General features: G+C 35.4%; 1 protein-coding gene across 1 annotated transcript in view; it reads right to left on the minus strand.

Annotated features, from left to right (window-relative positions):
• The window catches only part of AMN1 (antagonist of mitotic exit network 1 homolog), a 50,657-nt gene that overhangs the window by 12,408 nt on the left and 21,993 nt on the right, over positions 1-16,256 (minus strand). Inside the window, exons 2-6 of the mRNA XM_030322121.1 lie at positions 14,324-14,456; positions 10,644-10,788; positions 8,275-8,492; positions 7,893-7,949; positions 4,284-4,395 (exon numbers count right to left, since the gene is read on the minus strand). Coding sequence (XP_030177981.1) covers positions 4,284-4,395; positions 7,893-7,949; positions 8,275-8,492; positions 10,644-10,788; positions 14,324-14,456 — 665 coding nt within the window. The remainder of the gene's footprint in view (positions 1-4,283; positions 4,396-7,892; positions 7,950-8,274; positions 8,493-10,643; positions 10,789-14,323; positions 14,457-16,256) is intronic.

Here is a 16,256-nt window from a genome sequence, read left to right on the forward strand (position 1 = left end):
TCTACTTTCACTTCCAGTAGTCACATGAAAATATAAGAAGTGATTTGAAAGGGATATTTGTTCCTGCTCCAAATGCTGAAGTTAACTGATAACTGTTTTTTTTTTTACTGTAAAGCAATGGTTCTCAAAGTGTGGTCTGCAGATAGATCCTCCAGTCAGACCTTTTTAGGGTTGTGAGCTAAACTAGTCATTTTATTCATGGCGCACCATTTTTATTTGAAAGAATGACTGTTAGCCTAAGGTTATTCAGACTTGGGCGCTTCTCAGACGATTTCTTGAAAAAGAGCGAAATGAACCTGTCACTTCAAAGAAAACAAGTGACAGAATTTGTTGGCAATGAAAAATTTTAGCATCCAAGTGAATTTTGGAAAATTTGTAGCTGCCACTATGATCTTGACAACCACCCAATGGTGATATTAACAAATGTGACTTTTTTTTGTCTGATGAAATGTGTCAACATTGGAAGATCTGTATTACTAACAGAACCAATATTGTCTACACTGCCAATGCATGACATTACAAAATCATGTATGGGTAAAAGATCAAAGATCTAATCAAATGCAAGACAGACCAATGGATTGTAATGTAAGTATACAAAAATTTCATTAATATGTTTTCATTTCCTACACTGCAATTAACCTTTAAGAAACTACCAGTTACTGAGTTTTGTGGTAATATCAAAGAAGGGCATCCACAGGGTAACCAGAAAGATAATGAGGGTAAAATGAGCAACAGTTGATTTTATGACATGTTGTCTAGCCAAGTTATCCTGAGACAAATAGAACATTAAAATAGAACTATTTCAGCTAATGTTCCAGGACTATAGTTACCTGCTACTCTCTGATTCTAGTGAGATTCCAGACCACGTATACATGACTTGAAAATGCTTGGCTAAAATCTGATTTTGGAATCCATGGCACTACATTCATTCAAAGATACGAAAGTGTTAAAGTTAGAAGGGATGGAGAGTTGGAAATTGAAGAAAGGATTTCTTTGAAGACAGCTGTGACTGGAGTTCTAGAAAGAAGCCTGGAGGTGCTTGCTTTTCCCTTCAAGCCTAGTGAGAGGAAATTCTAAGGAGATCAGTCAGTGAGTCTGATATGTCCCTTGGAGCTTGGGGGACACAGGACACCAATATCAGACCCATATCTGAGAAAAATAAAGGACAAAAAGCTATGGTGAGAGTCTATACAGCTAAAGAGAAGACTGGGTTGGGAAGTACCCACACTCTCATTGCTGAAAGTATGTGTTTCCTGTGGACAGAGGTGGGCTGCCATGGGTTTGCCTTATATTCTGCTCATGAAAGCAACTGAGATAAGTTAGGAAACCTGAAACAGAGAAAGACTGAAGATATATGCTGGATTCCTGGGGATAGAGAAAGAAAACAGTAGCTACTAGCCAGAAGAGGCACCATGGCTTAAATCAAGAGAACTGCAGATAGGAGATATATGCAGTGATGGGGGTGGGTAGTAGGAAGTGGGCCCTGAAGAACCTCAAAAGTGCCCCACTGTTGACAGAGTACAGATCAGCTCTCCACAGGCCTGGAGTGCTGATATTCAGTCACAGTAGCACTGATAAGTAAGCCTTTTCTTTCCCTTCCCTCTGTTCCTGCTTATCCCAGGCCCACCCTGTACTAACATTGGTGGGATCAGAAACTGCAGTGGGCAAGGTGGGGGTAGGAAGAAAACTGAGGGCTGGTAAAAGAGAGGAACTAACAATGTCTGCTTATCCACTGCAGGCCAAATCTGAGCTGACCAGAGGAGCAAAAGCTTTCACTTGAACTTGTTTAGAGTACTGCATGGATTGAAGACGTTTTAGTTACCGAAATGAGAGGTTTCAGTGATAAGAAATGACAAGGCATTTTAACTCTCTGAGAATGATAAGAAAAGCCAATGGCACCTGGGATTTCATCTGGCAGTAGGGAATATCTGCTCTTTAGAGCAGATTTGTAATAAAGTAGTGTGAGGAAAACAGAGTGACTATGAGTACCCCTTGCTTATTCAATCTATTGATCAAATGCACACATAGCTCAGGGGGTAGATATACACACTTAGATTGTTATTCTGGAAAGATTATCAAAGATTGCTGTTATTACATTCCATATTCTGTGGTCTTCTCTACCTTAAAATAAGAGCCTACTTGTTAGAATACATTTTTTTTGCCTTATTTGATAACCAGAGAACCTCTGTTTGCCTTCTCACAACCCCCAGGATAATGTACGCAGGTACCAATACCCTGCACTCAGTCCCATGAGTTTTTCTTGCTCTAAGTGATTTTTTAAAAAATATTATTACTAATTTTAATAGATATAACCATCCACATGATACAAAATTCAAAAGGTACAAAGGGTATATAGTATAGGCTTTTTCTTGCTCTTGTCCCTCCACAACTTTCCCTGGAGGTAAGCACTGTTAACACTTCCTTTCTTTCTTTTTTTTAATTTGAGAGAGAGAGAGAGAGAGAGAGAGAGAGAGAGAGAGAGAGAGAGAGAGAGTGCAAGTGTGAGCAGGGAAGTGGGGCAGAGGGAGAGAGAATCCCAAGCAGGCTCCATGCTGTCAGCACAGAGCCTGATGTGGGACTCGATCCCACAACCCTGGGATCATGACCTGAGCTGAAACCGAGTCAGATGCTCAACCAATTCAGTCACCCAGGTGCCCGTTAACAGTTCCTGATGTCCTTTTTGGCCTTAGTTTTTTGAGAAATGTCTTGGCCAAAAATAAGATTTAGTCTTCATTATAGATGTCACTGATACCACATACAACCTGTTGTCGGCTAGGTTTATATTCACAGTCCAAACATAAGAACAGAAGCTGCTAAAAGGACTTCTAGGATCATAACTCAACCCAGAGAATAACTGTTTAGACTGTAACTAGAGAAATGACATGGAAGGACTGGGCATCAATGCTGACTTACAAGTGAAGTCCAGGTTATATTGTAGTATGTGGGCCATTGCAGAGGTGATGCAAAATGGCTGAGGTGCTAAGGTTTCAAGACATGGTCATGTATATTATCATGGCTCTTTTTTTTTTTCACAATAACAAAATATTTTATTCATTATTTTATATAAATTGTGATACCAAAATGACATTTTGCCATTTAAAAATGTATGTTCTTATATATTACTATTATTGCAATTATATTTTATAAACAATAAAATATTCTTAAAGGTAAAATCTTTATATTTTACTATCTTCAGTAAAATTTTTTCTTAAAAAATCTTTTTTCTATTTGAATAGAGTTGACACACAATGTGACATTAGTTTCAGGTGTACAACATAGTGATTCAACATCTCTGCATGTTATACTATCCTCACCACAAATGTGGCTACCATCTGTCACCACACAACAATATCATTGGTTATATTCCCTATGCTGTACCTTTTATTTCCAGTATCATGGCTCTTATACAGGCCAAATGGGCTGTGACTACTTTGTTCTCCTTCAGTGATGTATCACATTAGCCTAAGAATCCAAATTGTTCTGAATACGTTATGCTCTGCTCTGCTCACCACAAGTGCAGCCACCATCTGTCATCATACAACATCATTGGCTATATTCCCTATGCTGTACCTTTTATTTCCAGTGTCATGGCTTCCAGCCACAGGCCAAATGGCCTGTGACTACTTTGTTCTCCTTCAGCGAAGTATCTATCACATTAGCCTGAGTCCAAATTGCTCTGAATCTCATTGGCTATAGTTTGATGAGATTATAGTCAACAGGTCATTTAGCATATTTAATAGACGTAATATTACAAGCTTGAATTTTTTGTGTCTACATAAAACATCATGTTTAATGTCAACACTAGTACCACCACTATCATCCTCATCATAGTTAACATTTTTTTAATTTTTAAAAATGTTTATTTATTTTAGAAAGAAAGTGTGAGCAGTAGAGGGACAGATAGAGAGGGGGATAGAGAATCTAAAGCATGGTCAGCACAAAGCCCAATGTGGGGCTCGATCCCACACACTGCGAGATCATGACCTGAGCTGAAGTCAGATGCTCAACTGACTGAGCCACCCAGGCGCCCCCATAGTTAACATTTATTGAACACTTAGCATTACCAGCACCACCAACAGCGTGACTAACATTTACTGAGCCTTTACTATGTGCTAGCCACCATATAAAGTGCTGTCAGATAATTTTCACGATCAAGTTACTACTATCATGTCCATTTACAGATGAGGAAAGTGAATAATGGAATGAGTTGAGTAATTTATTCAAGGTCACAGTTATTAAAAGATGAAGCCAGGATTTGAACCCAAGCAGTCTATCATACTAACCTGTTATTAGGGGGCATCCATGGAAGAGTAATATACGTATCTGAGGACAGCAAGTGAGGACAGCTTCTACAGCTTCATCAGTCAGATTCACACAATGTCCCATATGAATCTCCTATTTAAAAATAAAGAAAGGACAGTTAAAAGAAAAAGCAAATTTATGATGACAGTATGAAAAAGCGTGGGAAATACTCTGATACAAAAAGAACCAGGGGCGCCTGGCTGGCTCAGTTGGAGGAGCATGCACATCTTGATCTCTTGGTCATGAGTTTGAGCCCCATGTTTGGTGTAGAGATCACTCAAATAAATAAAACTTAAACAGCAAACAAACAAAAAGAACGAAATATCTACTTGCAAGAAAAATCCTATAGAAAGGACTAATGTAAGTATGTAGTAATTTGGAAAGTATAGATGACTTAAAAGTTAAGTGCCCAACCATTTTATAAATCAATATGGCAAAATCTGTTAAGGCTGAAGACAAGTATACCCCAGAACCCAGCGGTACCAACTGCAAGTGTCCATTATACATAGAGTTACTCTTGTATATGTGCCCAAGGAAATAACTTATAAATGTGCTCATTTTAATATTATTTGTAATAGTAAAGAAGTGAGTAATGAATAAACAAATGGTGGTTTATTAATGGAACAGAAAAAAGAGTTAAAATGAAAAATATCTCCTTGTATTAATAGGCATAAATCTCAAACAGAATGTTAGTTCAGAAACTTGGGAAACCTGTATGGTTGTGTTTTTTAAAGCCAAATGGGTACTTTCTATATCTAGCAATTCCATTCCTAGGTGTTTACCCAAGAAAAATGAAAATGTATGTCTACACAAAGATTTGTATGCAAATCTTCATAGCAGTACTCATAACAGTCCAAAATTAGAACCCAAATATCCCTCAAATGGTGAATATCTGAACAAACTGTGTCATATCCACACTATGGAATACTACTCAGCAAAATGAATAAATAAAAGGAATGAAATATTAATACATGCAACAACATGGATGAATCTCAAAAACATTATGCTAAGTGAAAGAAGTAAAATAAAAAGGTAAAAAACCAAAAACAGTATTTCATGACTCCATTTATATAAAATTCTAGAAAAGGCAAAACTATAATGACAAAGTAAATCACTGGTTGCCTGGGGATGGAGGCATGGCAGGGAACGATTGCAAAGGGATGGGAGAAAACTTTTTTAGGATGATGGAATGTTTTATATATAATTGTGGTGGTTACAAGGCTGTATAACAATTACCAAAATTCATCAAACTTCATTACACTTAAAATGGGTAAATTTTATTGTATGCAAATTATACTTTAATAAAGCTTGGAAAATTAAACAATTTTGGATAAAAAAGCAAATTGTAATAGAACACATATATTATGAAGCTATCATTTGAAAATTTATAACATAAGACAAAACTCTATCTTGTTTATAGATCTATATCTATATGTTTCTATCCATATATAGATAAAGTATGCAAACACACAAGGATAAACACACAGGCATCTTTAGAATAGTGGTTACTTCTGCAGGAAGAAAGGGAGAATGAATGTCATGGGAACTTTACAGGTAACATATAATTTTTAACAAGGAACTGAAGTAAGTGCAGAAAATGTTAAAATTCAAGGAGTGTCTGGGTGGCTCAGTCGGTTAAGCATCCAGCTCTTGATTTTAGCCCAGGTCATGATCTCATGGTTCACGGGATCGATCCCCACGTCGGGCTCTGTGCTGACAGCATGAAGCCTGCTTGGGATTCTCCTTTCCCTCTCTCTCTGCCCCTCCCCTGCTCATGCTCTCTCTTTCAAAATAAATAAATAAATTAAAAAAAAAGAAAATGTTAAAATTCAAGTGTGTGGTCCACAGGTTTATGTTATATTACTTTCTATACTTTTTCATATGTTTGAAATATTATATACCCCTTGTTTGATGTTTTAATTTGGAATCCTTCTGCTTTGGTGGTGGGAATATAAAATAGTACAGCCACTATGAAAATAGTATGACAGTTCCTTAAAAAAATTAAACATAGCATTACCATATAATCCAGCTATTTCACTTCTAGGTAAATGCCCAAAGAATTGAAAGCAAAGACTCGAACATATTTTTGTATACCTATGCTCATAGCAGCAGTATTCACAATAGTGAAAAGGTAGAAACGAATGTTGATAGGTGAATGGATAAACGAAATGTTTATGTACTTATATATACACACCCATAAGCATACATATATAAACATATCATATATAAGCATGCACATGTTTCTGCATATATATATATATGAATATACCATATATCTACAATGAAATATTATTCAGTCTTAAAAGGAACGAAATTCTGATATGTGCAACAACAGAGATAAACCTTGCAAACATTGTGCTAAATGAAATAAGTCAGACACAAAAGGACACGTATTGTATGAGTTATCTGGCATAGGCAATTCATCGAGACAGTAGAATAGAGATAGTTAGAGGCTGGGCGTAAGGGGTAATGGGGAATTACTGTTTTATTTTATTTTTTTTTATTTTTTTATTTAAAAAAATTTTTTTTTAACATTTATTTATTTGTGGGACAGAGAGAGACAGAGCATGAACGGGGGAGGGGCAGAGAGAGAGGGAGACACAGAATCGGAAGCAGGCTCCAGGCTCCGAGCCATCAGCCCAGAGCCTGACGCGGGGCTCGAACTCACGGACCGCGAGATCGTGACCTGGCTGAAGTCGGACGCTTAACCGAGGTATGACAGTCTTGTGACAATGTTTATGTAATTTCTCATTTGATTCCTCCAGTGATGGAAGCAATCTTCCTGGTATTGGGTAGTCTTCCTTGAAAGGGGTTCGAGGCAGTTGAGTGCTTTTGGAAGTCTCTGTTTTTAGGCAGATGGGGTGTGTGTGTGTGTGTGTGTTTCAGACAAAGCATCTTTTTGCATTTGTAGATTTTTTTAAAGTTTATTTACTTTGAGAGAAAGTGAGAGAGCAAGCTGGGGAGGGTGAGAGAGAGAGAGAGAGAGAGAGAGAGAGAATCACAAGCAGGCTCCACACCGCGAGCACAGAGCCTGATGTGAGGCTCGAACTCACTAACCATGAGATCACAACCTGAACCGAAATCTAGAGCCGGATGCTTAACTGACTAAGCCACCCAGGTGCCTGCATCTGTTGATTTTTAAACATCTTTAGCTCAAAATAAGTTTTATGTGACTGGCATATTCTGAATCCCTTCATGTATATTAAGAAAATAGAATAGTAAGGGACTAAGTAGTCCTGGCAATGAAGATTCTAAAGAATGTAATTTTTACACTGATAAACTTTCATAATCTTTACCCATAATAAGATTATCCTTAAATGTGTTAGAAACTAAAACTTATGGAAAATGAGACCTTTTGTTAGAAGCAGAATGGGTTTTTATTTGAAGCATGCTTTATCTAACTTTACTGTTTTTCTTCACTCTGGAAATAAAGAGGTGGAGGCAAAAACCCAAAGCAAACCCAATCAAAATAATGCCATGGAAACACCTAATTTATAAGGCATTAGTTGTTTGCTACATTCAAAAAATAATTTCTGACGATAATATAAAGAATTTAGTCAGCACCAACTTCATAGATATTTAAAAATTACCTCTAATTTCTTGGCACAAGGTCCATTAACAAGCGCAACCACCCCATCATCTGACACCTAAGCAAAGAGAAAAAGCAACACAGCACACAAATGGGAAAGATGGAACTAAAATTTTCTAAATATTATTAATCATTTATGTATAGTTTTATCACCTCCCATTTAGCAAACATGTGTTTTAGCCACACTTATCTTTTTCACCCTTACTTAAAATAATTGAGGGAAATGTGCCAAATTATATTGCAATTATATAAACAGTGAAGCATGAGGTAGTCAACAAATTCAACAACAACCAAAAGAATTAATTATGCTTTTCTGATGAGTCATGGAAGTTCACTGGGCAAACACATACAGTCTCTATATAGTAAATCTGTATTTCATTTACCTGCGTAGCTGAGAAATCAACACACTGCAAAAATGGGCAGTTTTCTCCTAATGCATGTAAGGACACATCAGTAATACCTAAACAGCCACCTAAATCAATTATCTTTAGTAGCCGGCAGTTACGTGCAAGAGCAAGGACTCCTTCATCAGTGAGATTGCAGCATCTTTTCAAAGAAGCTTCATGCAGGTATGAACAGGAGGAAGCCACTGCTTTTATTCCTGAGGGGAAACATAATTATGTATCAATGAGCTACATATGCATATATATGAGAAATGTGACTGATTTTCATTTTAGCAGTCACCAGTATTGATGTATCCAACTGTATGTTAGCCTTTTGCAAAGCAGTCTGTCTGTGAGGATATACTTATTTTCCAGTGATGCTGCCATTATTAAAACTCTTTTGGAAAGTTTCAGGAATTTTCTACATAGTCTGTAGTATATCATTCAGAATATCTGTAATGAATGGCAAGGCTTTATTGTTGACAAGTAGATTTGCCTTTAGGAAACAGCCAAAAGTTATTCAGAACCAAATTAGGCAACTGAATAGTAGATAAGTCTTTTTGTTAAAACAAAAGTTTTAAAGTAATAAAGTTAATTTTCTTGTGGACTCTGAAGGGAAATCAAAAGTTAAATTGCCCCAATGTCTTAGGTAATAGTTTTCATTGTTATCCTTAGGAATCATACATATGTTTCTGCACTCTCTCTTCCCCCTTTGACTCTTAAATCCAATTAAACTGATATAAATGCACATTGGAGACTGGTACATGATAATGAGCCACATAAATAAGAGAGTACTTTGGGAATCCTGGGCCCTTTAATCATGCACACACATTACAACAGTGTTAAAAGATAGCTTTATGAGCAAAATACACAAAAGGGAAGATGGTAAATTCATATGTAGGTCATTTTTACTGTTCTCTGTATCTTAAGAACTTAGATTTTTTATTTTTTTTACCCCCCAAAAGAACTTTTATTTTATTTATCAGTGTCCAGCATGAAAGTTCTTTTTAGTGAGTTACTATTTGTGTAAACATTTAAAAAACTTAAGCTTCTTTGTAATATTATAGGTAGCCTAACTTGCTAACCAAGATGACTGCAAAATATAGCCAACTACTCACAAAACTTTCTAGAAACCTAGCTAGACAAATTAGTCCCTCTTTTTTTTTTTTTAACTTAATTTATTTTTAAAATTTACATCCAAGTTAGTTAGCATATAGTGCAACAATGATTTCAGGAATAGATTCCTTAATGCCCCTTCCCCCTACCACATCTTCTTTATCCATTCATCCATCGATAGTCTCTCTTTCTTATATTGAAGGGAAAGGTTAAAATTCTATATTGATAGAAAAAAAGGGCAAAAACTCTGTAATTCATGCAATAGTGACACTGAAAAATGCAGTCTGACTGGCTATTAAAAACTATGCATTGTAGGGGATGAAAGGTACAGCGTAGGGAATATAGTTGATGGTATTGTAATGGTCTTGCATGGTGACAGAGGGAAGCAACACTTGTGGTGAGCTTTGCATAATGTACAGGCTTGTCTAATCACTAAGTTTGTACCACTGAAACTATTGTAACATTGTATGTCAATCCTACTCCAATAAAAAATTTTTTTAATCAAAAGACATAAAAACAAAAAATAAACTATGCATTGTACAGACTGATAGCAGAGTACTTAGTCAGCTTACTCTGATGATGATTTAACTTTCTGTTGTAATTTTGCATCAAGAAAGCCTTAAAGTATGAACTGGTCGTTTCTTATTCTATTATACCAGGAAAAATATTTAAAATACAGACATCCAAACAAACATCCATGTTTATTTTAAATATGTTTAAATTGCAAGTAGTGACTTAGTGCATTCTTAACTTACAGCAAAGGTTATAAGCAGGAACTCCAATTTGGATTCTTTAGCTTGGTTTGAATATTAAACATTTTTTTAATGTTTATTTATTTTTGAGACAGAGAGAGAGAGAGAGAGAGAGAGTGTGTGTGTGTGTGTGTGTATATATATATATATATATATATATATATATATACATACTTGAGTTGGGGAGGGGCAGAGAGCAAGGGAGACACAGAATCTGAAGCAAGGTCCAGGCCCCGAGCTGCCAGCACAGAGCCCGACATGGGGCTCGAATCCATGAGCCGTGAGATCATGACCCGAGCTGAAGTCAGACATATAACTGACTGAGCCACCCAGGCACCCCTTAGTTTGAATATTTTTATTGATAAATACAGTTTCTGTTTCTTTGATATCTTCATACTCACTTTTGACATATTTACTACCCCTCCTTCCCATTCTTTGTTCCAAAATTATACTAGATGAGGAATAGTAGTCTACCAATGTATTCAGTGTTAACAAACATACCTTTTGAAGTTATGGAAATTCTGTTTTCTTTTGAGGAACTTAAATTTAATTTCTTCAGCTTTCTGCAGTTGCACAGGTGCAGGAGAGCAGTATCTGAAATATCACAGCTCCGTAGATCTAGAGTTTGGACTTCAGGATGTAAAATCTATAAAAAATACATGATTTAAAAATTAATTTTTCCTATGAATATAAATGTTTATTCCATATTCAGTGTTTTGGTGGTCCCATCAGATAAATGGTGGATGGAAAATGTAGCAGAGAATACAAAGACATATCTGTGTGGAGACACATATGTAAGGCAGGAAAAATACAAGCCCACTTCTAACTGGAGGTGCAGCTTCTAGCATCCCCAAAATCTTTGCTGGCACCTGAGAAGCAGGATCGAGGTGGTGGCACGTGCTTATCGTTTTTCAGTAGATCTTGACTATTATTAGAGATCCTGGCTACATGCCTCTGCTCAGCAGGTATGAGTCTTTAATCACTTAGACACTGAATGGTTATAGGATATGAATATTACTTATCTACAACATTTACCTCCTTCATTCTTATTGGGAGCTAGTACAAGCAGACCCAGTATTTCTGAATGTTTACTTGAAAGCAACAAATATAGCAAATCAATTTCAAAGGGTTTTGAGCTCTTTTCTTGGGCGTTCTTTTTACTTTATTTTTTCCAAAGTAGAACTAACTTTACTTTTCTGAATGTAAAAGTAATGTATTATTACTGAAAAGATTTAGACAATATAGACAAATTATAAAAATAAGAAGAGTACTAAGTACATTATATACATGATGCCATTTAGTATTCTCTCTTTCTCAAACACATAAACACTCCTGAGAGATTCGTCATTACCATATTATAAAGGAGGGAACTGAGGCATCCAGAGCTTAAATAGTAACACAAAGTACACAGCAAAAAAGAAGCAGAGCTAAGATTGAAAACCAGGTCTTTCCAATTCCAAAGGCTATGATTTTATCCACTGTAACTAAAATTACCCATCATACCAGTGCCCAGAGAAAAGCATTTCAGTTTTGGTGGTTTTTGACTTAAAAAAAAAAAAAAAAAAACAACTTTGAAGAAAAATGGGATCAGATTATATATAAGATGAGCACTTTTTACAAAAACAACTTATTGTGGTTGCATATGATTCCATTTTATGAATGCACCATAATGTATTAAATGCATCCTACACTGACAAACACTTCAGTTGAACATTTAGGCTGAGTTAGGAGGCAATATAGTATAGTAATTAAGAACATGTCCTCTGGAGGCAGACTGCCTGAGTTTGAACCCTTTGAGTGTGATCCAATTCTGGTGTGTGTGTGTGTGTGTGTGTGTGTGTGTGTGTGTGAGAGTGTGTGTGTATGCGCCTCAATACCCTCTTTATTAAAATTGGTAGAATATTTTGTGACAAATAAAGGTGTCTCGCTTATGTGTTATATGTAACTGTCAACTATTATGATAAATGGTATTATGATGAGCATACCTGTGTACTTTCCTGATTATTATTTCTTGGGATTCATGTCAGAAGTAAACGGTAAATGCAGATGCTAAATAACCCTATTGTGGTAATCATTTTGCAATATGTAAATGTATCAAATCATCACATTATGTTGTAGGCTGTAAACCTACACAATGTTACATGTCAATCATATCTCAACAAAACTGGAAAAAATACTAGGACTAAAATTTTTGAGTCCACAGTAAGTACATTTTTAGGACTTTTGATAGTTAATGCCACACTGTCCTCCTAAAAGGTTTTTATAAATTTACACTCCCACCAACAGGAGACAAAGTGACTGTTGCCCACACTATTGTCAACACTGGGTATTATTATTTTTTAAGTCTCTGGCAATGCCAAACTGAAAGACAAACTGTGACTTTTATTACTAATGAGGTTAAATATACTTTTTTTATACACTGATAGTGATTTATATTTTTTCCTTTGAGTATTTCCTGATTCTTCTGTTTTAGTATTTGTTTTGATTTTTCTTGTTGGTTTGTTATCAAGATAACAAACCTATAGAATTACATGTGTATTGCAAATATTTTTCCTAGTTTGTTACTTGACTTTGTTTCTTTTTTTTTCTTCTTGCAGTAAGAAATTTCATATTATTATGTAATCAAATCCATCAATAGTTTTCTTCTTGGTTTCTAACTTTGGTGTCATGTTTAGAAAGGCCTCCTCCATCTAACTATAAAAAGATTTAGGAAATATTTCAAAAAGAGCCATCCAATGATGCATTCAACTTTGCAACAGATGTTAGATCTGGCTTTTTGAATAATTTCATAAGCAGGACTCCATTTTATAGGACAGGGATTTGAGAGAGAGCACTAAAGAAAGCATACTTCTGTTTTTTCTCTATCTCATTCACCCCTTAGCCCTTTCCTATTCAGGTAAAATGAAGTTTAAATGAATATTAAGGATGGTCATAAAATGAACATTTAAGCCACTCCAATATAAGCTAAAGGGTTAGAACAAAATGGGGATAGTGGGGAAATGAGGAAAAGCATCAATTTTCTGTAGTTTCATAATGTTTCTTCTGTGAGCCATACACAAACTATATATATCCACAGAACCACTGGCAGTAAGAACCTGGGGATATTATTCTACCTCCATTGAGTCAAGCAGACTGCAACACTAAAATGTCTACGTTCCAGTGCAAGCTAACATGAAGAAATCAAAGCATTACAGGTACCTCAGGCTGTTAAAAGAAACACTAATGGCACATGTAAGTGCAATTACAAAGAGAGGTCACAGGGACAGTCATGTGCTGGAGTGCTATCACCACAGTTTGTTCCCTTTTGATTCCGGGCTTTGGGCAGAATGTGTACTAAAGTCAGCAGTTGGTAGTTAGAACCAGAGTTTCTATAGTAGACTAGTCTAGTCTAGACTAGAGTCTCCGAAGACAGTGATGATGGCTGCAAACCCATTTTATAGTTAAGGGCACTGACGCTCAATGTTAGAGAGTGGCAAAGCTAGGATTTCAAATCGGGTTGGAGGCCTTTACTATACTTATTGCCTTATAGAATAGCCAATTTTAGCTTAGCTGTAAGGAGGGAGAGTGAGCATTAGTTAGCAGGAGGGAGGTATCCAGAAGAATGAGTTTAGAGGAGTGGCTTTTAACTGCTGATTGTTAGCCATGAGTGGATAAGACCAACGTAGTGGACTCTGATCAACATTTTTGTAAATTGAAATAAGACATAATAGAACAAAATAGAAAATATTCAAGTGTACTGCACACAGTATGTTACATGTAAATGTGGTTTGTGTACCAGAGGCATAATAGAACATATATTTCTTAGTGTGTTTTTTTTTTTTTTTGCCATTTGTGTATTCACCCTGCATTTTAATTTTTTCCAGCCTTATTGAGCTATAATAGTTCAAAAAGCTTAAAACTTTTAAAAAATGTAGAGATCAAGGGTGCTGGTATGATGAAGACAAGGGAAGCAGATGAAAGAATGGTGGGAGAAGATTTTTAAGTAACTATTACACATAAACATTTAGTTATATGCAGAGAAAAAAAGAAGCCCAATGTTTTATTATATTTTGAAATTATTACTAAACCTAAAAAAAAAACCATTATTACTAACCTACTATATGCCATTGCTCTAAAAATCTGAAACCATATCTAAATAGTAAAATATAATATGCTTGCTTTACAAATATACATACTCTTACCTCACTTATATTTGAATCTGTTATCTGCCCCTGGGTACTCATTATTTTAATCAGTCTGTCTTTTATGTTTGGAGGCAAAGGCTTAATGTCTGTGATATATCTGGAAATATTCTTCATGAAGCACCAAAGGCATCTGAAATACAAAACAATATAGTAAATTACATGGTACCTATACTGATTCCTAATATTTGATGTTGTTTGTTAGCACTTAGTCCTTTCATAAATAGGGTGTACATTTAATATAAATATTTGCAACATAAGCTTGGTAAGATTTAAAAGCCTAGTGTGTACTCAGTTGTGGACCAGAGGCTCTTCCCTCACATTTTTTTTTCTCAGCATACCTCATTTACTAAAATGCATTCTAAATGTCAAAAAAAGTTTTTCCTAAGTCCTAAGTTTTTCTCTAATTCCTAAGACATACTACTAACATTTCTGTTACATATTCCTAAATAAACAGTGAGCTAGGGCCTGTTAATTGACAAGTTTTATCTATTCATGCAGCAAACTTTTCATGATTTTTCTTAAAAATTATTTGTGTAATGAAATCATGAAAGAACTATGACCATGAAGACTGCACAAATAGTACAAATCATGGAGATGACAACCAGGGTTGTATATGCCTAGAGTAGGGTTATCAGAGCAGGCAATAACCAAGACCCATATGACCAACATATCTCATATGTGGACTGAAATTCCAACTATCTGAGAACCTCGTACTTTAAACAAACAAATAAATATAAACCTTACTTAAATTTCTGACTACAAATATCCCCACATAAATATAATTTTACATTCATGAATTTCCCTCTCTGATCCTTTCCCCTTCCTTCCTCCCACTAATATCTAGTGTATGTTCTTTCTTATTTTTTTCTATGCTTTTACACACACACATACACACACACAAACATACACACATACACATTTAAAGGGTTGTGGGGGGTGGGTGATCATTGTTTCCTAAAATGGCATCACTGTGTACTCTTTTCTATACCCTCTTTAACTCAATAATATCTTACAAAATTCTTCAAAGCATCAAGTATAGTTCTAATGCTCCTTTCATGGCTATATAACATTTCACAGTGTGGATGATTTATTTAGTCATTCTTCTATATATGATATTCCACTGCTTCTAGGACATGTTAACATATGCTGTCAGATTGTTTTCTAGAAAGTCTATAACAATTCATATTTATTATATCTACCCTATTTCTCTACATCCCTCAGGCAATAGGTTTATTTTACTTAATTTTTCATTTCCATTATCTCCATTTCCCAATCACATCCTCCATCATCCAGGAATCTAATGTCTAGTATGTACCCTTTTGATGTATGTGTCCTTTTAACATGCTTGTATTTCTAATTTATATATGTGGTATTTGTCATAGATTTATCTAGTTTTTCACTCACCACTGCTTTAAAAGTCTACCTACTCTTGAATGTTGGAAAATCTTATGTGTGAAAAGTGGTACATTATTACTTTAATTTGCATTTCTCTATTTACTATAAATTTGACATCTTTTCATGAACCTATTGGCTATCTGGATAGCCTATTTCTCTAAATTGTCTATTCATATCCTTTGCCTATTTTACTATTTTTTGACTTAAATTTGTAAGAGTTGTTTTTGTGGCCAAATATATGACTGAATTTGTATTTGCTCTATAAACATTTAGAGAATGTATGTTCTCTAAGAGATGTAATGTTCTCTCCATTATGCATGTTTGTCTAACTATATCTCTCCATGTATGTATATGTGTATGCACACAAATATATTATGTGGACATATATGATTGTTTATGGATAGTATTAATTCTTCTATGTTCTTTTTTTTATGTTTATTTTTATTTTTAAGACAGAGAGAAAGAGAGCATGAGTGGGGGAGGAGCAGAGAGAGAGAGGTAGACACAAAATCTGAAGCAGGCTGCAGGCTCTGAG

Source organism: Lynx canadensis, chromosome B4 (assembly GCF_007474595.2).
Source record: "Lynx canadensis isolate LIC74 chromosome B4, mLynCan4.pri.v2, whole genome shotgun sequence".
Classification (NCBI taxonomy): Eukaryota; Metazoa; Chordata; class Mammalia; order Carnivora; family Felidae; genus Lynx; species Lynx canadensis.